The sequence below is a fragment of the Staurois parvus genome, unplaced genomic scaffold (genome assembly GCF_062004578.1).
Source record: "Staurois parvus isolate SC_StPar_1 unplaced genomic scaffold, SC_StPar_1.0 ptg001045l, whole genome shotgun sequence".
NCBI classification, from domain to species: Eukaryota; Metazoa; Chordata; class Amphibia; order Anura; family Ranidae; genus Staurois; species Staurois parvus.
In genome coordinates, this window is record NW_028318841.1 from 966529 (window position 1) to 992760 (window position 26232).

Here is a 26232-nt window from a genome sequence, read left to right on the forward strand (position 1 = left end):
GTTATCCGTGCCGGGAGAACACAGTGATTACTGCTAGTGGTTATAATAGCCACTAGCAATAATCACATGTTAAATATGACAGGCTTGGTCAATGAACTTTGGTAAACTCAGCCTGTCCATACACTGTTCGAATCTCGGCCAGTCCCTGCTAAACTGGCCAAAATTTGAACCATCCATGGCCGGCGTTAGAGCAGCAGCTATCCATAGAGAACCTTGCTTCTATATGGTTTATAGCAAGTTTTTCACAAATTACACTATTTGTGCTGGTGTTCACCCTAATGTCAATTCAATGTTGTTTAAGAGTGGAAAAAAATCTTGTGAAAATGTAATAAACAAAAACTTGATTTAAAAAAAAAATAAAAAATTGACTATGTCCTCAACATGTTTTTTTTTCCCATCAGGGACAGAGTTGTCTTTTTTTGCATTTGGGCAATGTAGTTAGTTTATGTGCAAGTTGTGCTTTGTGGAGATCCCTCTAATGACTAGAGATGCCAGTCCAACCACCATCCCAAGTAACATAGAATCCTGTGTTACAGCAGTCATGCTGATAAAAAGAATAGGCCTGTTTCTGACTGGCTCCACTTCAAGGTCCAGAGTCTATTAAGTGGGTCTCACCCATTTTTCCATAGGCCATGTGATTATCTTATAAATGGGTATTTTCTTCCCTACATTGCTGGAAGTAAACCAGTGTGAACAAGCTCAGAATAGTTCCAAAGCTTTGACATAAGTCGGGTGTATCTATCTTTCCATCATGAAGTGACTCAGAGCATGCCACTGAAAATCATGGCAGATGTTTGCTTTGATGTGGTACTTGTATTAGAATTCGAGACTTGTATTGTGTAAGCTGGGGTTCAAACAAAAGCTGCAAGGTAAGGAGGAAAGGCAAACCTAGAGACAAATTCTTTTCTTCATATTCATTTGATAAATATATTTTATCAACAGTCTAGTTGTCAAAGTTGGCAAAGCAAAATAACACTATAAGACTGCTGGTACATAAGGAGTCTATTTGGTTAAAATGGGTTTTAATAATCTGGGTATATAACAATGTTGATAAATGCAGAGTTTATTTAATTAAAATGTTATATATTAATTAGTGAAAGCCTGATGATGACCTAACAGGAGAATAACAATCTTGATTCTGAAGGAGCCTCTACTGAAGAAGTTTTTATCCTGCCAGTGTAGACCTCTTCTATTGAAAATACTAGTTCTCTGGCTGTCATACTCATCCAATAGCTTCTAAGTTACTGACTTGGAACAAATATGTAGCGTTGGAGTTTTGACCTTACTGTAATCTGGAAAATGCTCACAGACCAGAAGAGTCAATGTCTAAAACATAGGAAAAGCCAAATAACTGGCATTTTAAGAAGCAGGTCTGCAACTACATTTTTGTGTGTCATTACAGGTTTACTTTAACTAGAATAGGTATATATGGTGCTGCAATGTAGTAAAGTGACATCTAGCATTTGCTATGCCTATCGCGTAATAGGCTACAGCATACCTCCCAGATTTATAGGATGGAAAAAGGGATACAGCTTTGCAAACAGTTTTTAAGCAAAGATCCCTACCACACCTCTAGTTACGCAAGTAATATTCCTACCATGCTCATATAAACCCAAATATACATGCCCTGGGGCACGTGAAACCTTAACACAAACATAACAGACAAAATCCATGCAGATAGGATGCCTGTTGGAATTTGGAAATCATATGCCTGTTGGAATTTGGAAATCATATGCCCGCCTTGTTATACCATGTTTCAGGTTACACCCATATTAAGTTTTTAGGGAAAAGAGTAAAAGATGGTATTAAGCACCATCTCCAAACTGCCCTTTTTTTTTAATTTAGCACAGTTGTCTCCAGGCCCAGGATTGTTTACAAAAGTTACTATAAGTCCCATCTGGATTCTTCGTAGATGGGACATTTTAGAGTGCTGTTGATCCCTCCTCCCTCACTGCTCTGTAGTTCAGCAGCACGTCCTGCCTGAAGTCTATACTTCCATACATACTTTTTTTTTTTTCACAAGCAGTAGACTGTCTATAAGCTCAAGATCCAGTACAGAAAGAAAGAAAGAATGAGTGCTTTGATATTATACTGCCCACCCAAAAATCTGTTTTATTCTAACATTTCCTTGTCAATGACATATCACCCCTGTGCTACAACCTAGAGGGTCCTTTGAAACCTTTGTATTCTGTTGTGGTGCATTACAGTTTACGGGTGTTAATTCATTCCTTAATGACAAGTCAATGCACCATAAGCTGAATTCATTCCAAATGAATGGCACAACTGTGTGTTGCAGATACTTATACAGCACTGACAATTAACACAGTGCTTTACATATATATTGTACATTCACATCAGTCCCTGCCCTCCAGGAGCTTACAATCTAAGGTCCCTAAACGCACATTCTAATTTACACATACTAGGGCTGATTTAAGACAGGAGTCAACTGACCTAATAGCATGTCTTTGGAGTGTGGCAGGAAAAACACGCAGGCACAGGTAGAGCATGCAAACTCCATGCAGGTAGTTGTATGTTTGGGATTTGAACCAATACCCCTAGTGCTGGCAGGTGGAAGTTCTAATCAAGTAGCCACTATGTAATGCACATTTACCATGCGCTACTGCAACACATTGGTCTGAAGGAACCCCCTAAATATTAGTATTAACTAGTGTAAAAGGCGATTATTTTCTTAACAGTAGGTGGTATATTTAAATATTTTGGGTGGAATGTTACTGAAAGCAGCAATCACAGAGTTTGCATGCTTGTGCATGACACTGTAGAGGATGTGTTTATTCTGCTGGGCTAGTTTATCTCACGGAAAGATAACAGCACCATATGCCATGTTATTCTATTGAATTGATTCATGGCTTCCTTGGACATTATGATAAATCTGTTACATAATGAGGGGATCAAGTCTGCAAAGATAAGCGGAGTTATTAAATTATATTTTAACACCACTGCTTCTTAGGCACTTTTTTTTTTTTGCTTGAGTGCTGATAAAAGGCATGCATGGGTGTCATCTTAAAATAAACCTATACCTACATCTGTGACATATGAATGTTATGTAAGGTTGTTTTTATTTGTAGTAACAGTTAAGTTTTCAAGACAAAATTTCAGGGTAATACAACACACACACAAAGTTACCTGGCATGACTAAATATGGCCACGTATCCATATAAGAATAGTGATATCACCAGCATCCCCCAGCAATAAATCGCAATTTTGATGTTCAGATGGAGAGAGGTTCAGAGACACCCAAACTCATTTCTATTTTGAACCAGCTTTTTGATCGAATTAACACTGTAGAGGATGTGTTTATTCTGCTGGGCTAGTTTATCTCATGGAAAGATAACAGCACCATATGCCATGTTATTCTATTGAATTGATTCATGGCTTCCTTGGACATTATGATAAATCTGTTATATAATGAGGGGATCAAGTCTGCAAAGATAAGCTGAGTTATTAAATTATATTTTAACACCACTGCTTCTTAGACACTCATCTCTATTCTGAGCCAGCTTTTTGATTGAATTAACATTGGCCCATGCATTACGATTTGGCACATTTACCTGTAGTCTTGTCAGGGGGGCATGTGACAGGGTGACAACATAGGAACACAATTAGAAGACATTTGTCATCGCATAGCAGGAAGTACCTGAGCAACAACCTTCATGGAAGGATCAAAACGCATGGTTTTAATAAAAAGGTACATAATTTAAGAAATTGAATCCTTTGAAAATACATTGACATGTTAAAGCTTGCATGAGCTTTAGCGATCAGATTTAGATTTACATAGGAGTACATGGTGAGGAACTTGGAATATCATAAGTGCAGTGGATACGTTGAAACATAAAGGGGAGTCGATCACCAAAAAAATCTCTCTTATGCTTGGTACACACCATCAGTTTTTTTCATTCAACCCAGTGGCTGAGGAAAAAAAAACAAAAAAACTTTAGAGCCCGGGAGGAGCTCACTGTACTAACTATCAGATGTTAGTACAGCGACCTCCCTGCTGAGCTATTGTGTTCTGACAGGGGGACAACCCCCCACCACCAGAACACACCAGTTATTGATGGCAGCCATTGGCTGCCAGCACTGATCAGATGCTGGTTTTCCAGCATGCCTATTCGACAGATGCCTGCCAGGCGGGTGTATGAACAGGCCAAATGACAGATGATTTGTATTGATCCAGCTGACACAGGCCAATATTTGGCCTTTGTGCTCTTGTGTGTATGGGGCTTTATAGGCCACTGGTGAATAAAGTAATCTCCAACTTGCAGGCTGAATACAAGGTCCAGGTCAATGAAGTATGGTGTATGTAGCTTCTTTAAAAATAATATAATTGCCAAAGAAGTAGTAATTAGCCTTTAACAACAAGCAATAGCAACTTACATCAAAAACTCCTGAGACAGGTTTTTTGGATGAGTGAAAAAGTTAGTGTAATTTGTGAAGCAGGCCATAAACCACCTGAAAGCAATGCATACACAGGGATCAGACTGTTTAGAGGTACTTCTAGGAGGCTACAAGGTTACATTCACATAGATGGCCAGAGGCAGATAGTTTGTTGTGTTCAGAGGCAGCTAAATGCCTAGTGACACCACTAGGGACACCATAATTTGTAAGGTCAGCTCCATGTGAATAGAAATGGGATATTGCAGCAAGAGAGTGCAGGTTATAGCTTTCTAGAAGAGCACAATAGCAATTAGTACAGGTTTTCTTAACCAGTCCAATTACTCATTCTGCCTTATAGCAGCTGGCCAGTGGTGCACCTAGAGTTATGGAGATAGTTGCTTGATTTAAAAAAGAAAACAAAAGTCATATTGGGTGACTGTCTATTGTTTAATTAAAATGGAACTCCAGTGCCACGGTTCAATGCATAGGTTTACTTCCAAATTATTCCAAGTTTGCCTGGCCGTTCTTGTTACAAACATAAAACTCTGTCAGGAAGGTTGTGCTGCTACTTTCTGGTTTAGCTCCCTACTCAATGAACAGGTGATCATGTTGATATATTGTCCATTGAGCAGGCTAGCACTGGAGAGGTGACATAAGAAGTGTCTTTTGTCTGCCTGGCTGTGGAATGTGGCAGAAGCACAGAAGTCAAAAAATTTTCTGTGCTGATTTACAAATACCTTGGCAGGTAACACCGTTAGCCTATTTGTATTTTAACAATCCCTTTAGCTAGGTGCCCAGAGTTTTTTATTTTGAATCCTCCACATCTGTCAGATCTGAGACTTTCCCGCACTGGCTTCCCAAGGACAACAATGCATTTAACAAAGCAAAAATGAATTGACTAGAACAAGGTTCTCACTCAGTGATTTGTTTACAATGGAATGATCAAACGCAAGCTGTGATGCCTCTTAATTGAAGGGTCACAATGCCATTTACACCTGATAATTTTCTTTTTCACACCATTAATACAAATGTTACTTTGTAACCTGGAAAATAATCCTATCAGCAAGTACCTGCAGTCTAAACTAATAATGTGCATGTGTAAAGTCCATGAAGAACAGTGGCTCTGATAGAGCATCTTCCCTTAGTGCAATAATTACATTTGTAACCCATCAGCAGCTGTTTACTACCCTAAATAGGCATACATAGAATAGGGCCACTTCACTAACTGGATCAGTTGTGTTAACTGTGCTAGTTATTTTGTTTCACAATAATTTGCTCATTAAATCATTTCATTTACACATGCAGATTTAATAGGTCTTAACCATTATTTCTTTAAGGGAGATTTTTTTCTTTTTAACCAATTAAACATTTTTTGGTGAATCTGAACTTTTTTTCATTTGAAAACTTATATCTCCACATCAGCTTAGCCCAATTTTCTGTTCTCCTTACTAGATACCTCATGGAACCTTGCAAGCAACGTCAGCAATATTTAAAATTACAGCTTGTCAGAAGAAGAGTTCAGGGGCTTAACCTCTTCCTGAAAATGCTTGAGATCTGGCTATCATGATTACTCAATAGTTAAATACTTCCTGTGTCATTAACCTGAGACAAATAAGCATATCGGGAATGTCAGAGAAACATTACTTAAAAGTAAACTTTACTATCATATTCTTAGCAAGATGTGGTCTATTTTAAATGTGCAGATAGAGGACTCTCAACTTAGATATTTTTGAGCAGATATCCTGTCTATGGGGTACCTACAGCCACTACTTTCTGAAACTCACCAAGGAGAGTACTTGCACAGTTTAAGAACCTTTCCAGTGGCTATTTTCTCTCCAAGCCAGAAGGAGGAGTAGGCATGTAGAGACATTTTCTATGCTTCCCTCCAGCCTTGCTCCATTGACCTGTTGAATTGACTGAAGCAGGTCATGGCACTCAAACAATGCAAGTGAAGGTTCTCAGATGTCCCACTTTCCTTTACTCTTGGTAACCTTTAGTGACATTGTCCTTTTAAATAATCCTTCCCCTTTAGTGTAGACCAACTGAGATAATAGTTACCTTCAGCCCCAACCCAGTAAGCTTTCCTCTGACATGGTCCTGGACAAATTATTTGCATTCTACACATGCATGCAACAGCTCCATTCATTAATTTTGGTAGCCTTGTGAATGGTAGCCTCCAGCAATCCCTCATCAATATAACTTACTCCATGTTGGAGTATCCTAGGTGGGCTATACTCAGGGAGATGGGAGATGAATTAAATGACAACTTCACAAAAGTTGCAGTTTTTTGTCATAAAAAAAAAACCCCATGGGAAAAACATGCCAAATATGATTTTTCTGGTAACAACAATGTGTTGCAACAAACAGTACAAGTGGCCCTTCTAAGGCAAGCCAAATATTCAACTTCAGATTCTCGTGCAAGTAAATTACATAAAAACAAAGCCTTATCAGCAGCTTTAAAGTCAGCTCACTCTGAGATCTGCATCCCACATTGTTCACTGGAATTTAGGAGGTGACCTCTTAGTAGAATTGAAACTGGACATGTCTGAACAAGATCCATTTTTTGGAGCTGTTAGATTGCCAAATAATATCCTAAAATCTCAGGCCCACCAGGCCTAAATAGATCAATATGTTTTTAATGGAGAGACTGAGCTTTCTTCATTTTAAATGAATGCTAGAAAAAAAAAAAAAAAGACTGTACTTAACATGGACTCTGGCATTCGCATACCTCAAGAGATTAAATTATTACAATTATTTATTCAAAAAATGAGTCATTTATCATAGTTCTCTAAACTTTGCATGCTTTAGTTTAACAGATAAGAGATAATGTTTGCATTTGGCTGAGGATTGACAGCACGGATATTCAGTTTATGCTGCATTAGGAAGACAAAAATAACATTTTACTACTGTTTTTAATTTGTGAATAAGAAACTGATGACTGCATGCCGCTAAAGTTATATTGTTGTTGTAGGAAAACTATAAAGTATCTTAAAGAGACATTCCAGGCAAAACTGAAAATTAAACCTTGAAAGGTTTAAAGGAAACTTTGCCTACCCACTTAATATTAATAGAGATTGGGATGGTTTATGAAATGTGTTGAGAATCTGAAAAAGTTGTGTAAATATTCACTTTAATTATTCAACCATGTTCAAACCTAATTATGTTCACTTTGAATACACACCTACTTTATGTGCAGATGAAATAAGTAAACTAGAATTTAGTTTTCACATAACGAAATAACTGAACTGAATCTTCACACAATTTATAGTTTGCAGATTCTTGGCTACTTTATCAAATTGGCCTCTTTGTCTCGAATTTAAAACATGAAAAAAATGGCTACAGGTATAAAGTGGGAAGCTTAAAAAAGAGGCTGCAGATGTGGCTAAATGATGAGTTATCCTGACAGGCAAAGTTCTGATTTTTTCGGGTTGTGTCTCCCAACATTCATCTTAGCACATTATTATGATGGACTGCCTCACTGGCCATTGTGCTTTCAGGAGCTTTTTTTCTTTGCTGTAGAAACCGAGTCTTTGTTTATCTTTGAATAATTACTGTAGTGCTGAACCCCATACATTTTGGCTGTTTTCAGGTAATTTTGGAACAAGCTTTCTTGTAATGCTAGAACACCCTCCTTGCTGCATCTCCCCAACCACCATTCAGATTTGAACCTTCCTTAAGTATGAATGTAATTGGTGGTGCTGGGAGTGCACACTGTGTTCCACGCTCAGAATGGAGGTAAGTACTATTGGTTCCATTGAGTGATTTCAACAGCCCCTGTTTTTCTATTATACTGGGGTGCTTCCTAAAGGTATATAAATATGCATTGGAGGTATTGCTTAAAGCATGATGAATCTAATTAAGGGTTTTAGGTTAATTACAATTCTCCCTCTTGTTTTTTTAGATTCGGACTATGAACTGGACATGGACGATGTTCCATTTAATAAGCAGATGCGTAACCAGCAGGATCAGCATGGCAGAGACATCATTCACTTCCAGTCTGGAAGCCACAGAATAAAGACTGTATCAGCTACACTGCTTGTTCCAGTCACTGTCACCATGTTAGGACTTGTCTCAGTGATCTAACGTTCTAATCTAACCCCTTCTTTTCCTGCTAGCTCCGTTACCTTCCTGGCTGAATTTTCCAGTTTATAACATTCCTGGTTCATTGTAAAGTAATCTTAAAAGGAGAAATGAATTTTATAAAGTAAATAATAATGTATTAATAAAGACAATTTCTTTATTCAAAAACTTTTTAAACAAATGCATAGTCTTGTTGTTAATTTTTGTTGTTTTCTTGCAAATGACACATTGCAGTGTTTTAAAAGCTTGTCCTATCTCCCTTTCCAGCAGACAAACTGGCACTGGATGGACTGCACAGAAAACTTTTTTGGCATGCTCTTGGGATGGGGGTTACCACACAGCACAATCCTAGGGGACGTTGTAGAAACAAATATTAGTTGTAAAGAGATACATTTACTGGAATACATTTTTTTTACTTGGGCATTAAGAATTATTAACCATGTTGTTAATTTTTGCAGTTTAGTGCTCCACCAGTCTCTTTGCAGTCACGTTCGGTCTACATGCAGATGCTCCAGCAGCACCTGCATGTCTTTGCGGAGGATGGGTTTTCTGATGGAACCTCCACCATATTAAGTCTCCATTGGAAACACATGTGACAGGGTGACAATACAGGAGAGAAAGTGAGAGACAGCAACAAAGCATTGTCATCCCATAACAGGAGGTGCCTGAATCATAAATTACTATTTTAGTGAAAGTCTCTGTACTTTAACAGTACATTGGTTTGACAAAAGTGCTGTTACATTTAATTTTTTTACAAACAACACTTAAGCAGTGATATATCGTTCAATCCAAGCACACAGACTATATGACATGACAGATAAATAATTCTTGCTGGAGCAAGCATGCCCAAACTTGTCACAGTATTTGAAAGTGCTATCAACGAGCTTCTCTATATGCTCCCTTTTGGTAGCTTTTTTGTTATATCTGACAAGTGCAAAAAACTATTGATCTTCGCAGCAGACCTGTATTCTCTGCACACTTTGGGGTTGATATACTTAAACTGAAGAGTGCAAAATCTGGTGCGGCTGTGCATGGTAGCCAATCAGCCTCTAACTTCAGCTTGTTCTATTAAGCTTTGACAATAAACTGGAAACTGATTTTCTATGCAGAGCTGCACCAGATTTTGCACTCACCAATTTTAGTAAATCAACACCTTTGTGTGTTATCCGGGAAGGAGTCTTGGACTACAGAATAACAAGCATTTTTGTTCTATAGCTCTTAAGAGTCCAAGTGTTGGAGTAGTTTAGGAAAATACACTGGGCACAACTGGCATTTAGTCCACCAAAAGGTTGTGTGTTGCCATTCCACAACAGGACATTTTTTCTGCACTTTAACAGTTTTGTAACTTATTTCACGCTTTGGTGAGCATTCAAGCATCATCTGGCTTTGTACCACCACCCACCCTCTCCAAACCAGACAGAATAAACCTAAAAGATGTATATGCAGACTTCTTAATGGGTCAAAACTCCTATATACAGTCTGTCCAGAAATAGGAAGTCAAGAAGGCATGCTATTGCCTACAAATCAATTTTTAATATGCAGCAATCATGTTCACATACAGTGGGTAAAAAGTATTGAACACGTCACCATTTTTCTCAGTAAGTAGATTTCTAAAGGTGCAATTGACATGAACTTTTCACCATATGTCAGCAACAAATGAAGCAATTCACATACAGAGAAACAAATAAGTTCAGAAATTAAGTTACGTGTAATAGAATGGAATGACACAGGGAAAAAGTATTGAACATGCTAACAAATTTATTTAATACGTCATACAAAATCCTTTTGTTGCTAATGACAGCTTTAAGATGACTTCTGTATGAAGAAACTAGTTGCATGCATTCCTCAGGTGTGACTTTGGCCCAAACAGTCTTCAAATCATTCTCCCACGCAAACAGACTTCAACTCTTGAAGGTTCCGTGTGTACATTTTATGAACTCTGATCTTTATTTCTTTTCATAGATTTTCTATTGGATTCAAGTCAGGTGATTTGCTGGGCCATTCTAGAAGCTTTATTTTCTTTCTTGAAACCAATTGAGAGTTTCCTTGGCTATGTGTTTGGGTTCATTGGGATCATTGTCTTGCTGAAAAGTCCACCCTTGTTTCATCTTCATCATCCTGGTAGATGGCAGCAGATTATCAAGAATGTCTTGGTACATTTTTCCATTCATCCTTTCTTCCAATGATATTAAGTTTTCCAGTATGCCGAAAAACAGCCACACACACCATGATGTTCCCACCTCCATACTTCACTGTTGGTATGGTGTTTTTGGTATGTCATTTGACCTCCAAACATGGTGTGTATTATGGCATCCAAAGAGTTCAATTTTGGTTGCATCTGACCAGACTATATTCTCTCAGTATTTCACAGGCTTGTCTAAATGTTGTGCAGCAAACTTTAAAATGAATTTCAACATGCTTCTGCTTCAGCAATGGAGTCTTGCATGGTGAGCATACAGGCCATTGCGGTTGAGTACATTACTTATTGTTTTCTTTGAAACAATCGTACCTGCTAATTCCAGGCCTTTCTGAAGCTCTCCACAAGTGGTCCTTGGTTCTTGGACAACTCTTCTAATTCTTTTCACTCCTCTGTTAGAAATCTTGCAAGGAGCACCTGGTCATAGCAGGGTTATGGTGAAACAATGGTCTTTCCAATTCCGGATTATGGTCCCAACAGTGCTCTCTGGAACATTTAGAAGTTTAGAAATCCTTCTGTAGCTAATGCAATCTGTATGTTTTGCAAAAATAAGGTTACAAAGGTCTTGAGAGAGCTCTTTGCTTTTATCCATCATGCGATGTGGCACCTTTGTAATCAGACACCTTTTTATAGGCTGTCAGTTGGGATTGAACCAATTGATATTACTTTTCACTGACAAGGGGTAGGATTGCTTTCTAATTATTGAAAGATTTCAGATGGTGTCTTGGCTTTCCATGCCTTTTTGCACCTCGTTTTCTTTATGTGTTCAATACTTTTTTCCTGTGTCATTCCATTTTATTACACATGATTTCTGACATTATTTGTTTTGGTTTCTTTGTATGTATGGATTGCATACATACAACCCTGACCCGAAGTACTAACCACAATTAATCATTAAATGGCAAACATGTTCAAATAGGAAATCCAAAGAGTTCATGCACATTGAGGTTCTGTTACTAGGGGCAGAGGCTGTTCCTTTAGAAAAGTGAAAGCACCTTTAGTGAACCGATCACTTTGTCTAAAGGAAACTCGTCTTCACTTATTCGCTATCACGTGAAAGAGAAAAAACATTTCAAAGAACAACTTCTGCTCGCTTAGTAAATCATTCTAGCGTGTTTGCCCTTACTTATCTCAATTGCCAACAGAGAACCAGGGACATTTCAAACCCAGAATGAGCAATGGGGGCAACATCCTAAAAATAATCATATACTTGTACAGCTTCAGTATTGCAACCCAAAATGCCTAATTACACACTCAGTCATAAAATCATACGAAAAATACCACTTGACGCAACCGTACGATAATCTGATCATTAGTAAGCAGCTTTTCTCCAAAATTATTCTAAGGGGACAAGCACAAATATTTTTCTTGTATGAAACTAGATCGTATAATATTAGTTTAATCAGTACAGTTTTGGCTAACAATACAGATATATTACATCCCTTTCAAATTTTTATTCTGTTGTACAAGAATTTTCGTAACCTCTTCACTTTCAATATGAAACTAGCATGCAAAAAAAAACAAACAAAAAAAACAGATGATCGTCCAATATTCTCATCGTGTGTATGAGGCTTTATGCATAGGGACCAGTAAAATAACAAAATACAAATAGAGACAGAGATAAGCAGCTTCCTTATTAAATGATACATTCACCTTTGGAACATGTTAGATGTTCCACTTATTTTTAGGGTGGAACATGTAACATGTTCCCATAGCCACAGCCGCCCCCCCTCCCTCTGACAGCTGGTACAGGAAGAAGTTTCCCTGTACTATCTCAGATTTGAAAACAGTGTGGCTGTGTGGGACTCCACTCATATGGCCTCACCGCTCATTCTCGGTGTTCTGTGAATGAGTGCCTACAAGTCCCGATAGCTTTAGCAGCTGTGGGCTTGTAGTTTTCAATGAACTATCACGGCACCGTGGAGCACCATGGTTGTTCATTAAAGCTTCCTGTCAGAATATTTGAACATCCCCTATAGGAAACATATATTCTGACAGATCTGCAGGGGACCTGCATGGCATCAGCAATTTACTGATCTCTGGTGCAATGCTTTACAGGCTCCTTTGGACAAAAATAATAAATGCACATTTATTATTTTTGTCCAAAAGGTGAACTTATCCTTTAATGTTTTACCAAAGATTGAATATGTGGTACTTAAAAAAAATATTTATGTTTATGTCAACCCATAATCTATTTTCAGTGTGTTTTGCATCATGGCTTACTCTATAAAGTTTTTTTAAAGAAGTTTTTGTGAATCTGTTGCCTGGAGACCCTGTCAGTAACACTTCCTGTTGCAGATGGACAGTGCTAGGCCACTGCCTTGAAATTAGCAGCATCAGTGTCAGGATGCTGTGTGTGCTCCTTCAGTTGGCCATTGGGCTATCTAGACTGTACCCCAACAGCAAACTGAAAGAGCTTGTACAGCAAGCTCACAATACTGCTGCTAACTGGAAGGTCAATGAAGGAAGTGTCTCTAGGTAACAAAGTTTGCAACAGATCAATTAAAACAATGTGGTGAAGAATGTTGTAAACAGTAAAGGCATGACAGCAAACATTCTGAAAAACACATTTACGCTTAACATACACTTTTAGGAATGTGCCTGAATTTGAATATGTATTCATTGACCAGGAAGTGATTCCTCAGATCACTTTTAAGAGACCTGTCCTAGAAGAAACATGGAGGCTAACATTGCTGACGGTTTGTCAAGATGTTCTAGTGGTTTCAGTTATTTCTGAGTCACTGGCCTGGAACAAGAATACATGGGCAATTTTGCTTCACTCTGATTTAACTTGCTGCATACCTGATGTTACAGGGACATATTGAACAGGCTGGAGAACCTGTCTTGGGTGGAGGAAAGATTAACCTCTTCATGCTGCCTTCTAGCAGCACAGTATGGCTTCCCTATTATGTGACCACTGTGATTGGTTCTCACAACGGCCACATGGCTAGAGTTAGTGACCAAGAGTTGTCATTGACAGCTCTGAGTGCACTCTCCGCACACAACCTTAGGCAGCCATGAAGGGATATGTGCAACGGCTGGGCATTAAAGCCCACTTTTCTTCTCACCACATATATGTTTTACATGATCAGTAAGAAGTTCATCTGAAATATGGTGCAACAAAACAGCCATCATTGGTGTAAACTTTTGAGTAACCCAAGACAAGAAATTCATTTAATTAGAAACTTCAATTTAAATGCATTTAAAACCATCTCTCAGGGCTTATGAAAGTTCACAAATGCATCCCATACATATTGTGTAATCGCTATATCAGTTTAATGGTTTCACAAAAATGACATTTAGGTATTCAAACGAATACTCATAAAGTTGACCTCCAGGCAAACAAATTTTACCTGCCAAGTGAATCACATTTCCATAAGATATAGAAATTAGCCTGGTCACCTCCCTGCCCCTAGCCTAGGTATGGACAGTGAAAGGGACAGGTGAGCTCATGTCTCTCCTCTCTCCTACATTTGCAGCAGGCCTCATTGATTTCTAGGAGGTGCCCCATCTTTACCACTCAGTGCTGCTGTGCAAAGAATGACAGGAGGCCGATACCAAGCCAGATTCAGGTACATAAGTACGCTAGTCGAATTTAAAATACATTTAATGTTTTTTTAATGGGTACATTACTACATGATTGGTGTTGTTTTGCCTCTGCCTGGAGTTAAGTTTTATGTGAAAATAATAAGAAAACAAACACATGAAATCTCTTATTAGATGCACATTGCAACCATCATTACTAGGCTATTGCGCATCTTCACAGACAATCAGGCTTGCCTTTGCTTGTTTGTTTTTTGGGAATGATAACACAACAGAAGACCCCCTGCTGATAACCTTATCAACTTTCAAGACCATCCCCTTGAGCTTTCTCCCTGCACAACATGTGAGAAAATACCTCTATTTATTCATCTTCCAGCAGTGCTATGACACAGTACTGCAATAAGGTCAGATTAGCCCTGAAACAAATGTTTATGGCTCACTGGGGAAGTACAAATTCCTTCTCGATGTGAGGCCATGCCACCCGGCACTCATAGCAGAGTTATGTAATGGTTACATTACTGGAAAATATTACAGAAGACACAGAATTAGAACGTTTTCAATATTAGGCAAATGGCAGCAGTCCATAACTCTCGGACTGTACAGCCAACTATGCAAGTACAGCCTTGATTAATTGGGTCACATAAATGGTTTGCTTCAAGTAAGAGGATGTAATAGTTAGGATCCATTTATACTGTTATGCTGCAGAGGGCAGCCCATTCAATTGAACAGGTTTTCTAATGAAAAAGGAGCAAATATCTTTAGGCTGCACGTCTGGGAGGCAAGGTGCATTGGAGTGCCTTTCACACAAGCATATGTTACCACAGCACAATAGTGTAAAGTGGCCCCAACAGAAACAATCTTCTAGTTTACCTGTAGATATATCTACTCATCTTCAGCTTTCCTCAGTCTTTTTATACCAGAGGAAACTACAAAATACAGGGATCCTCTGCTAAAAATAACTATAGCCTACAGCTCACAGTACATTAGCAGGGGCGGACTGACCATTTGGAAACTCGGGCACTGCCCGAGGGCCCGGGGTCAGTAGGGGGCCCCATTAGATGCCCCTGGTACCTTTTTCATAGGCTTTTTTGAGTTTTGGCAAGGACCCAGGGACCCCATGATTCCCTATTGTCCGGGGGCCCCATGAGTTGTCAGTCCGCCCCTGTACAATAGTGTGTTCAATTAGTTGTAGAAAGTTTAACATTAAAGCTGAACTCCTTGGCGCCGGCCACATGCATATACAGCGGGTAAAATAGGTATTGAACACGTCACCATTTTTCTAGGTAAATATATTTCTAAAGGTGCTAATGAAATTAAATGTTCACCACATGTCAATAACAACACATGCAATCTATACACACAAAGAAACCAAAACAAATAAGTTCAGAAATTAAATTACGTATAATAAAATGGAATGACACACGGAAAAAGTGTTGAACACGCTAACTGAAATTTATTTAATACTTTGTACAAAATCCTTTGTTGGCAATGGCAGCTTCAAGATACGTCCTGTATGGAGAAACTAGCATGCATTGCTCAGGTGTGATTTTGGCTCATTCTTCCACACAAACAGTCTTCAAATTTTGAAGGTTCCGTGGGCCTCTTCTATGAACTCTGATCTAGCAGCTTTATTTTCTTTGAAACAATTGAGAGTTTCCTTGGCTTTGTGTTTGGGATCATTGTCTTGCTGAAATGAGCACCCTCGTTTCATCTTCATCATCATGGTAGATAGCAACAGATCAAGAAGGTCTTGATACATTTTTCCATTCATCCTTCCTTCAACGATATAAAGTTTGCCAGTACCATATGCTGAAAAACAGCCCCACACCATGATGTTCCCACCTCCAAACTTCACTGTTAGTATGGTGTTTTTGGGGTGATGTGCAGCGCCATTTGACTTCCAAACATGGTGTGCATTATGGCATCCAAAGAGTTCAATTTTGGTCTCATCTGACCAGACTATTTTCTCCCAGTATTTCACAGGCTTATCTAAATGTTGTGCAGCAAACTTTAAACGAGCTTCAACATACTTTTTCTTCAGCAATGGAGTCTTACGTGGTGCGCGTGCATACTGGCCATGTCGGTTGAGTGCATTACTTAATGTTTTCCTTGAAACAACTGTACCAGCTAATTCAAGGTCTTTCTGAAGCTCTCCATGAGTGGTCCTTGGCTCTTGGACAACTCTTCTGATAATTCCTTTCACTCCACTGTCAGAAATCCTGTGATGAGCACCTAGTCATGGCCGGTTTATGGTGAAATGATATTCTTTGAACTTCCAGATTATGGCCCCAACAGTGCTCACTGGAACATTCAGAAGTTTAGAAATCCTTCTGTAACCAATGCCATCAGTATGTTTTGTATCAATAAGGTTGCAAAGGTCTTGAGAGAGAGCCCTTTGCTTTTAGCCCCAGTGGCAGAATTTGGAGCCATGTATGGACGGCTATAGTATTAGACCTTTCTGCCGCCTTTGTCAGGATTGACCACCCGCTCCTCCTCAGAAAAATATTCTACTTCCTTGGCTCTAAAATGCTTTTCTGGTCCTCCTCCTCCTACCTATCTAAACTCTCCTTCAGTGTCAGATAGAATGCAACCTCTTCCTCTATCCATAAGGGTCCCTCAAGGATCTCTCTGACCCCTTCTAATCTCTACCTACACCATTTCACTTGGTCAGTTGATAACCCTCATATCTCCACCACCATCTCTATGCTGAAGACACACAAATCCATCTCTCTACTCCTCAGCGCACCCCTTCAGTCTCCTGAAGGAAACTAGAACTCAAAAAATAAAAGCATGAAGTCATCTAGAGAACTAGCATTTCTAGACAATATTCTCTATACAGATTTCCTTTCATTTCACTTTTATCTTTACAATTTTGCTTATGTGTACCTGCATTTTCTCTGTTATGCCCACAGATGACTGATGCTCAATTCAGAGTAAAAGCACTCTATAGGATTGAATGAAGTTTGTCGTGCATATGCGCTGACCCAACTGAAATGACTAAGATAGGAGGCGGTGTGGTACTTTGGAGGCCGCACTGCTCAGACCTTAGCAGTTCACAGATAGATAGGTACAAGACTGGTGGGGGGCTGGGGGCAACAGTGGTTAACTAAGCATAATGGAATGGAAATTCATTTACACTTTAAAGACTTCGTTCACGTTTTACAAAAATTAGCCTGTGAGTTTGATCTTAAAAAATTGTGCAGCTTTGGGCATTGCTCTCAACATTACAGAAGCAAAAATCTGCAGCTTTCATTATAATTATTATGATAATACAGTTTTTATTTAGTGCCTACTGTTTCACAGCGCTTTACAATATAAAGGGGGACAGTACAATTGCAATACAGTTCAATACAGAAGACATATGAGGGCCCTGTTCATGGAGCTTATAATCTACAAGGGATTGGGAGGTGGTACAAAAGGTAATAGCTGCAGAGAAAGATCTGATGGAGGTGACTCAAGTACAGTTCTTAGGTGGAGGTGGGGTAGGCTTCCCTGAATAAATTAGTTTTCAAGGATCGCCCAAAGGCAGACAGGGTAGGAGTTGACCGGGCATACTGGGGCAGGGAGTCCCAGAGGATGGGGGAGGAGTCTCTGGAGAAGTCCTGGAGGTGAGCGTGGAAAGAGGTAACAAGGGAACTGAAAAGCAGGAGGTCTTGGGGGGAGAGGAAAGGACAGTTTGGGCAATAGGTTGGTGATGAAGCTAGGGGTGATATTGTGGATGGCTTTGTATGTTGTGGTTAGTATTTTGAATTTTTTATTTTGGGCTAGTGGAAACCAGTGAAAAGATTGGCAAAGAGGGCAACAGTCACGAATGTGTACTAGTCTAGCAGCAGCAATCATAATAAACTAAGGGAAGATAGCCTGTGTAGGGGGTAGGCCAGTGAGGGAGTTGTAGTAGTCAAGGCTAGAAATAACCAAGGAGTGAATAAGCAGTTTTGTTGTGTTAGAAAGGAAAGAGCAAATTCTGGAAATGTTGCGGGGTTAATGCGGCAAGATTTAGCCAGTAATTGTATGTGGGGGCTAAAGGAGAGGTCAGAGAATTATAGCAGCAGCTTTCATGTCCTAGCAACAAGGCAGGATTTGGAGATTGCCAACTGCAAGATTTTGGCCAGGCTTCCTGGGGGCCCAAATGGCCTACATTATAACAATAAAATGAATGAACATTTTACAAAGCTGCATGTTTTTTTTTTTTTTAATCTACTTAGGTCCCCTTGATTACATAGACTATTTTCAGGAAAATGTGAACTTACACTAGATGAAAAATCATTTGAAAATATGTCAATTGCACAGTTCGTTGGCTCTTCTTATGACCATGCGTTGTTTTTTTGACTAGTGTATGGCTAGCTTTAGCCTTTTACAACTTGTATAAAGCTCAAGGCATCGAAGGTGTCTCAAAAGTTTGTTTTTTTAATAACTTCAGTTAGCGAATATATGGTATCACCTAAAACACCAATCTTTCTGAAAATTATACATTACAAATTGTTAATCCTTCTACTTTTGTATTTTACAAAAATGTATACTCATAAAACTTTGCAAAGCACACAACCAATGAAAAACATGTTTCCTGGTGCAAACACTCTAAAGTGATGGAAAATAAAGCTGAATTATTGTTGGTCTTCCTTACAAGTTTCACATATGTATTCTTTATAAGATGGTTTCTCTGCTGGAAGAGTAAAGATAGGTCAATATGTGTTAATATAAAACCTCCAAAACACAATCTGCATCAACCCTATGAGAAGTAAGCAAATTATAAAATACACAAAACAAGTAGATGTGACTCGGCCTATCTTTTGTCTACTGAGTTAATTTGAAAATTAAATACCCTTTTATTGTTAGTAAAATCTTTATTATGTAAAATAGAAAGTTTGGTGTGTGGGTGATAACCTTTAATGGTTAACTTGAGTTATTAAGAAATGCAAGCCTTTTGGATGTTTTTCTCAGGTTTCATACAATTGTAAAAAGCCTGAAGAAAGCATCCAATGTTTCCTGAAAGATTGCATATTTAGTAACCCAAATTATCCAATAAAGGGTATATTCAAAAGGTCTGCATTAACCAATGGCTAACACAGTACTAAACTCTACTACTACTCCTCCGTAAAAAAAAAAAATCACTAATGCTACACTGAGCCACTGCGGGCCTATTCCATTCATATAATACATCAACATATGCATCAGATACCTCAGATACCATCTATAAAAGCTTGATGTAGTAGAACATTGTCCCTGGTAAATTATCAATTTCACAACTGCAAATTATCAATTTCACAACTGCAAATTAAACATGCTAACTTTTATTGTATTTATGCAATGCCAAGACTTGGCATATCATGAAGTCTCAAGTCACCAAGTTTAGGCAGTGCTGAAAAATCTGAACTGGCTAGTTGTCTCACAGATAACAACCAAATTATCTTCTGCTGTTGCTATAGGCAGAACATACATTGACTGATCTAACCAGTTTGCATTAGGCTTCTTTTATATCTAGGATCATTTTATAAATATCTAGAGATTATATAGGGTTTATAAACAAAAGTGAGGGTCCTGAAAGCAACCTGTGCAAATGCTTTTAAAGAATATCTAAAGTCAAAACACCTTTTAGAATTTTGAATTAAAACCACTGGGACTTTTTTGTGGTATGTCCATTTGCAGAGATTTTCCTTCATTTCTTGTTTCAAGATACAATAGGAAGGCATCTCTTCGAAAGTGACAGGTATCCTAATGGGCAACCAGAAAGCAATAAAACCTCATAAAATAAAAAAAGCCAGAACCCTATAACGTGCCTTAGTTACTTTTATTGTGGGCACAGCAAAAAAAAAAAAAAAAAGGAGTGCCAAAGAAAAAAGTACCCAGAACCATGTGCCTCCACTGACATTTCAGGGCCCCACAGGACTCTTTTTCTTAACCACTAGGGGACCGCCCACATATACTGCGGCAAAACGGCCCCTGTGCGCAGGATCACGCTTATAAACGGCATCCTGTTTACATGGTAGGGGGCGCGCGCGACCGCCCTACCCGTGGCACCGACTGGCAAACACTGAGAGGGAGCACAGATGCATTGTTTTCAATGCATCTCTCCTCCCTGTCAGTTTCACACACACTGTTCTGGAGAGCAGAGCTTAGCTTTCCGGAACAGTGTATAACGATGAAGAACAACCCACCCCCTAGCAAAACACTCCCCTCACACAGTTAACCCTTTGATTGCCTAAAAATGTTAACCCCTTCCTACCCAGTGCTATTAGTACAGTGTCAGTGCTTTTTTTTGCTCTGATCACTGTATTGGTGTCGCTGGAGATGTCAGTAACCCAAAGTCAGTTCCCCCCCCCAGTGTCAGAATGTCCGCCGCAGTCCCGCCATAAGTCGCTGATCGCAGCTATTAGTATAAAAAAAAAATCCAGTATCTATACTGCCATTTGTGCACGCTATAATTTTCACGTAAACCAATTAATTTACATGCGTTGGGATTTTTTTTTTAGCAAAGACATGTCCCAGAATACATTTTGGCCGAAATTTATGATGAAATTTAATTGTAAAATTTTTTTTACTGAACATGTTTTATATCAAATAGTCCAAAATATAGTTTTTTTTTCTCAAAATCATTGGTATTTTTTTTACAGCGCAAAAAATAAACTCACAGGCGATCAAATACCACAGAAAGAAAGCTCAATTTGTGGGGAAAAAAATGATGTAAATTTCATTTTGGTGCAGCGTTGTATGACCGCGCAATTGTCAGTTAAAGTAACGCAGCGCCGTAACACAAACCGCTTCTGTAACCGCTTCCTGACCGCCCTAAAGCAGAAAACTGCTACAGGGTGGCACAGGTGCGCTAAATCACATATATATATATATATATATATACACACACACACACACACACACACACACAGGATTCGCGCTCCTGTGGTTTTCATGCCCCTCTGAGATAGCGTCAGATTGCCCGTCAGTACACCAGTAATCACATTTAACCTTCTGATTGCCAGGAACACTCTCATACACAATAAACCTCCATTGCTAGTATAGTTTCTGAACGGATCAATATCTTTGATCAGATCAGCACTATACAATTGTTCACATTAGTATAGTGTTCCCAAAAAACACAGCATTAGCGGGATCAGCCCCAGCACCTGCGTTTAGCCCCTACGCTTACCCCCAGCAAGTGCAGTGTCAGTAGGTCACTGTCACTTGATACAGTGCACACACAACCGCAGTGTTCGCAGAATCAGGCCTGATCTGTTAGCACTTGCCGGTAAATTTTGATTACTCTCATATGCAGCAGCGTGCCAGTACTAGTGCCGTGCTACCTTTTGGTGAACTAGCAAGCACTAGTGGCCTAGTACATCCTGGTCTTTCACATACCTCTTAGATTGTAAACTCCCAGCATCATTTGGGGGCGTTTGCACTGTCCTGGTATTTTAGCACCTCAAGAAATGTGATGGGCAGTCAGAAAGTAAAAGCTGTGTAAATTCCATTACCTAAACCATAGTTTGTAGATGCTATAACTTTCACACAAAGCTATCTATACACTTATTGGGATTATTTTTTAACCAAAAACATGTAGCAGAATACATTTTAGCCTAAATGTATGATGAAATTTTAGTTTTTTTTGGATATTTTTTATGACCGAAATGAGAAAATATGTTTTTTTTTAAAAAAAAATAAAATTTTTCTTCAAAATTATTTTGTTTATAGTGTACAGGTGATCAAATACCACCAAAAGAAAGCTGTATTTGTGTGAAAAAAAGGACAAATTTAATTTATGTACCGTATTGTATGACCATGTAATTGTCCGTTAAACTAGCGCAGCGCTGTATAGCAAACAAATGACGTAAATTGCAGTATCTATACCATAGTTTGCATACACTATAACTTTCACACAAAGCAATCAATAAACACTTATTAGGATTTTTTTACCAAAAACCATTTAGCAGAATACATTTTGGCCTAAGTTTATAACTAACTTTGAGTTTATTATATATTTTTTATAGCCGAAAGTAAAAAATATAATTTTTCTTCAAAATATTCTGACTTTTTTTGTTTATAACGCGAAAAATAAAAAGCGCACAGGTGATCAAATACCACCGAAAGAAAGCTCTATTTGTTGGTCCCCTGCTCGAGAATGGCTGTGGGGGGTCTGAGCTGAGGCCAGACCCCACAGCCCAGACCCCTCTGAGGGTCCCTGTCTGCTGATCTCTGTTACTGGGAAGCTTCCCCCTGCCTGCTGATCGCTGTGTCCCTGGGAAGCTGCCCCCTGCCTGCTATGTCCCTAAAAGGGTGAGCACTGTGACAATCCCTGTCTGCTGATCGCTGTGTCCCTGGAGAGCTGCCCCTGCCCACTGTGTCCCTAGAAAGCTGAGCACCGTGACGGTCTTTGTCTGCTGACCGCTGCTGTCCCTGGAAAGCTGACCGCTGTGAGGGTCCCTGTCTGCTGATCGCTGCTGTCCCTGGAAAGCTGACTGCTGCTGTCCCTGGAACGTTGGCCGCTGTGAGGGTCCCTGTCTACTGACTGCTGCCGTCCCTGAAACCGTGAGTGTTCCTGCACATTGCTGGTTGCCCCTGGAAACTACCTGCCATGAGTACCCCTACAAGCCACATGCAGCAGAGTGTGAAACTGTCCCTACTGTGTGCCCTATTGCCCTTGCCCGGACAGCCTTAGTGTGTGCCCATATCACCCCTGCCTGGACTGTCCGTGGACTTCCCTCCCCCACTTTCTTTTCCCTGCCTGGACTGTCTGTGAGCCTGCTGTTGTCCCTAGAGAGCTGTGTGAGGGCTGTGCTGAGGTCAGACCCCACAGCCACGATCCCTATGAGTCCCCGTGAGCCTGCTGTTGTCCCTAGAGAGCTGTGTGAGGGCTGTGCTGAGGTCAGACCCCACAGCCAAGACCCCACTGAGTCCCCGTGAGCCTGCTGTTGTCCCTAGAGAGCTGTGTGGGGGCTGTGCTGAGGTCAGACCCCACAGCCAAGATCCTGCTGAGTCCCCGTGAGCCTGCTGTTGTCCCTAGAGAGCTGTGTGGGGGTTGTGCTGAGGTCAGACCCCACATCCAAGACCCCGCCGAGTCCCTGTGAGCCTGCTGTTGTCCCTAGAGAGTTGTGTGAGGGCTGTGCTGAGGTCAGACCCCACAGCCAGGGCCCCGCTGAGTCCCCATGAGCCTGCTACCGTGAGTGTCCCTAGAAGCTGCCTGCTGCTGAGTGTCTGCAAGCCGCTTACTGTGAGTGTCCCTAGAAGCTGCCTGCTGCTGAGTGTCCGCAAGCCGCTTACCGTGAGTGTCCCTAGAAGCCGCATGTTGCGGAGTGCCCTGGACTGCCCCTATTGTATGCCCGGATTATCGCTACTCGAAGCGCCCTATCGTGGGCCGGATTACAATTATTTGGGCTCCTCCCCTCTCTTCCCCTTTTTGGGTACCTGGACGCTACCTTCCCGCCCTGATTGAGTGCCTTCCATAGTTCAATAAAGCCTTGTGTGTTTACCATCTTCTTTGTGTGTTCTGTCCTGCCTACGCTTCCGTCACAACCCCAAACAGGGCAATAGTCACTGCACAACCATTAATGCTGGCCATAGATGGATCAAAATTTTGCCAGTTCAGCAAGAAACGGGCCAAATTTCAATCCATGTGTGACCACCCCCGTTTGTCAGAGGTTGAACATTGCTGGAAACATGTTCTCAATCAGCAGCTGCATCCGCTGATCGGTGTATTCTAACAGCAAGAGTAGAGTCTCGCTATCAGAATAAAAATGTCCCAGCGGAAGGATTCCTATATCTACCTCGCTTGTATGGATGGAGGAATTTGTTCATTTTGTTTCCAGCCTCACTGGCTGATTGAAAAAAAATTAGTAAACTACAGCCAGCTTAAGCATCAACCCTGTTGGGGTGCAGAGTGACTGGAATGCCATTAGGATGAAGTGTCTTATTTTCACTGAAACCTCAGTGCAGTGGAGGAAAAAGTTTTTGGCACTTTTTCTTTGTCACCTGTTTTGTTGAGCCCTCAAACAACTGAGGCTCATTTTGGAGTGATGGCTTTTTCTATTTTATGAGCTATAATACGATATCACTAGTAGCCTTGTTTTCCAAACCAGTGATGTTCACGGGCAGGTGCTGGAGGGTTTTGTCTATTAAAAATTTGCCAGAGGTTTTAAGTTCTCATCACTTTCCCCAAAACTATAAATAAAATACCTTAAGAAATATGCTAGCTTTCCACATGGTTCCATCTTTGCATTCTCTTGAAATGAACCAATGCTGCAAGGTTCAACTATATCACCCCTACCAAACCTTTTTAACATGATAAAACCCTTGAAGTATCTTTCAGGTTCCCTGATATTTACTATATCTAAAGCTCACAGTACATTAGTGTGATGGACACTGGGAAAAATGCTACCTTTGAAGTCATTGGGAAGATTTAAAAGATAGTTTAAAATATCATTGTTTTCAGAGGTTACATATCTGAGAAGCAAACATTGCTCAAGGAATCCCTAGCAACTGGAGAAACCCTAGTTGCACAGGGCTGATATTCTAGGTTTTATTCTTAGCAGGACAGTATACAAATGCTTCCCCAACCCTGTGCAGGTACATCATGTATGTCATTTGGCCAAACACATGTCAGGCCTGAGAAGGCTCGGCAGATTTGAGGGAAACTTCCTGGTCCCTCTGATGCTCCTCTGTACGTGGCATTAAACTCTAATTGTATTCTGTACTATGATAAACTACAAAAGATCCAACACTCTTCTCTTTCCATCAGTTTCTACCTAATCCAACAAGCAGTTCACACAAAACATTGTCACATCCAGATGTTGTACATCTAAATAAATAACACCATTAAGTGCTGGGAACCAACAAATAAAAACAATGACACTTTTTAATGTAAATCTACAAAACATGGCCCAGATGCTCACGTTAAAATAAAACATATGAAAATATTTTAGTTAGAAGGAACTAAAGTGGATGGAAGCCTTTTCTCTGTTTGAAGCATAAACACTAGGTCACTTAAGGGTCGTAAAGTGCTAACTGGAAAGCGCTAGGAACGCCTTTCGCACCAAGTTAAAGGTCAGATCTGTAATCCACTTTTCCACAGAATGTATACAAATGCCATTCTTTTGCTGAAATGTAATGAATCAGTTCCTCAGCTGGATTCATGTTGTTTATTTTTGCATTTACATGTACACCAAACAGACAGCCCTGACTGACAATGAAGAAATCCACATCCACTTTGCTATGATCTTACCTACCTAACAAAACACACAGGACATATTTGAAAGAGAGGCTTTATTCAGAGTCACAGAAACCAAGATATCCTGGAAGGTATGGTCTGCACCTATACTGTATGTAGATGTAGAAGGCTTCTTGCACATGGGTTATGTATTTGGATAAACACATGTATAGCCTATGGGTGTATGCAAAAATAGAACATTTAAAAATGTACTTTTTACAATAGCAATGGTCTATGCCTGAGAAAACCTGTGCACAGCCAGTGATGTCTATGGAGGTTGCATGTAGACCCTAGACTTTCCATATGGGGTAAATACTCTGAATCAGGGGCGTACTGACCATTCGAGCACTCGGGCACTGCCCGAGGGCCCAGGGTCAGTAGGGAGCCCCATGAAATGCCCCTGGTACCTTTTTTATAGGCTTTTTTGAGTGTGGGCAAGGACACAGGGGCCCCACGATCCCCTATTACCCGGGGGCCCCATGAGTTGTCAGTCCACCCCTGCTCTGGATTTACATTGCTCAGGATCATTTGCCATTGTTCAAAAAGTATGTGAAATGCAAAAAGGAACACATTTATGAAGAGTTTATTACAAGACGATGACACAGTGGAGCATTTTCTTGATACTTTAACTACTTATAAGTAACAGTTCCATTTTCAGGACAAGCTCAGGGGCCCATCATTTTTTTCTAAGGTCAAATCAGTACTGATAAGAAGAGGATAGGCCCCGAAATCAGTATGTCCTGAAAATGTAACTGTTAGTTGAGTACTGTCTGTAATACTTTTTCTTTTAATTTGCACGGTGTTGCTGCAAGTGCACTATTATGGCTAC

General features: G+C 40.0%; 1 protein-coding gene across 1 annotated transcript in view; it reads left to right on the forward strand.

Annotated features, from left to right (window-relative positions):
* The window catches only part of GPC3 (glypican 3), a 616906-nt gene extending 608253 nt beyond the window's left edge, over positions 1-8653 (forward strand). Inside the window, exon 8 of the mRNA XM_089657942.1 lies at positions 8294-8653. Within this exon, the coding sequence (XP_089514068.1) occupies positions 8294-8475 (182 nt within the window). The 3' untranslated portion in view covers positions 8476-8653. The remainder of the gene's footprint in view (positions 1-8293) is intronic.
* The last annotated feature ends 17579 nt before the right edge of the window (positions 8654-26232 follow it).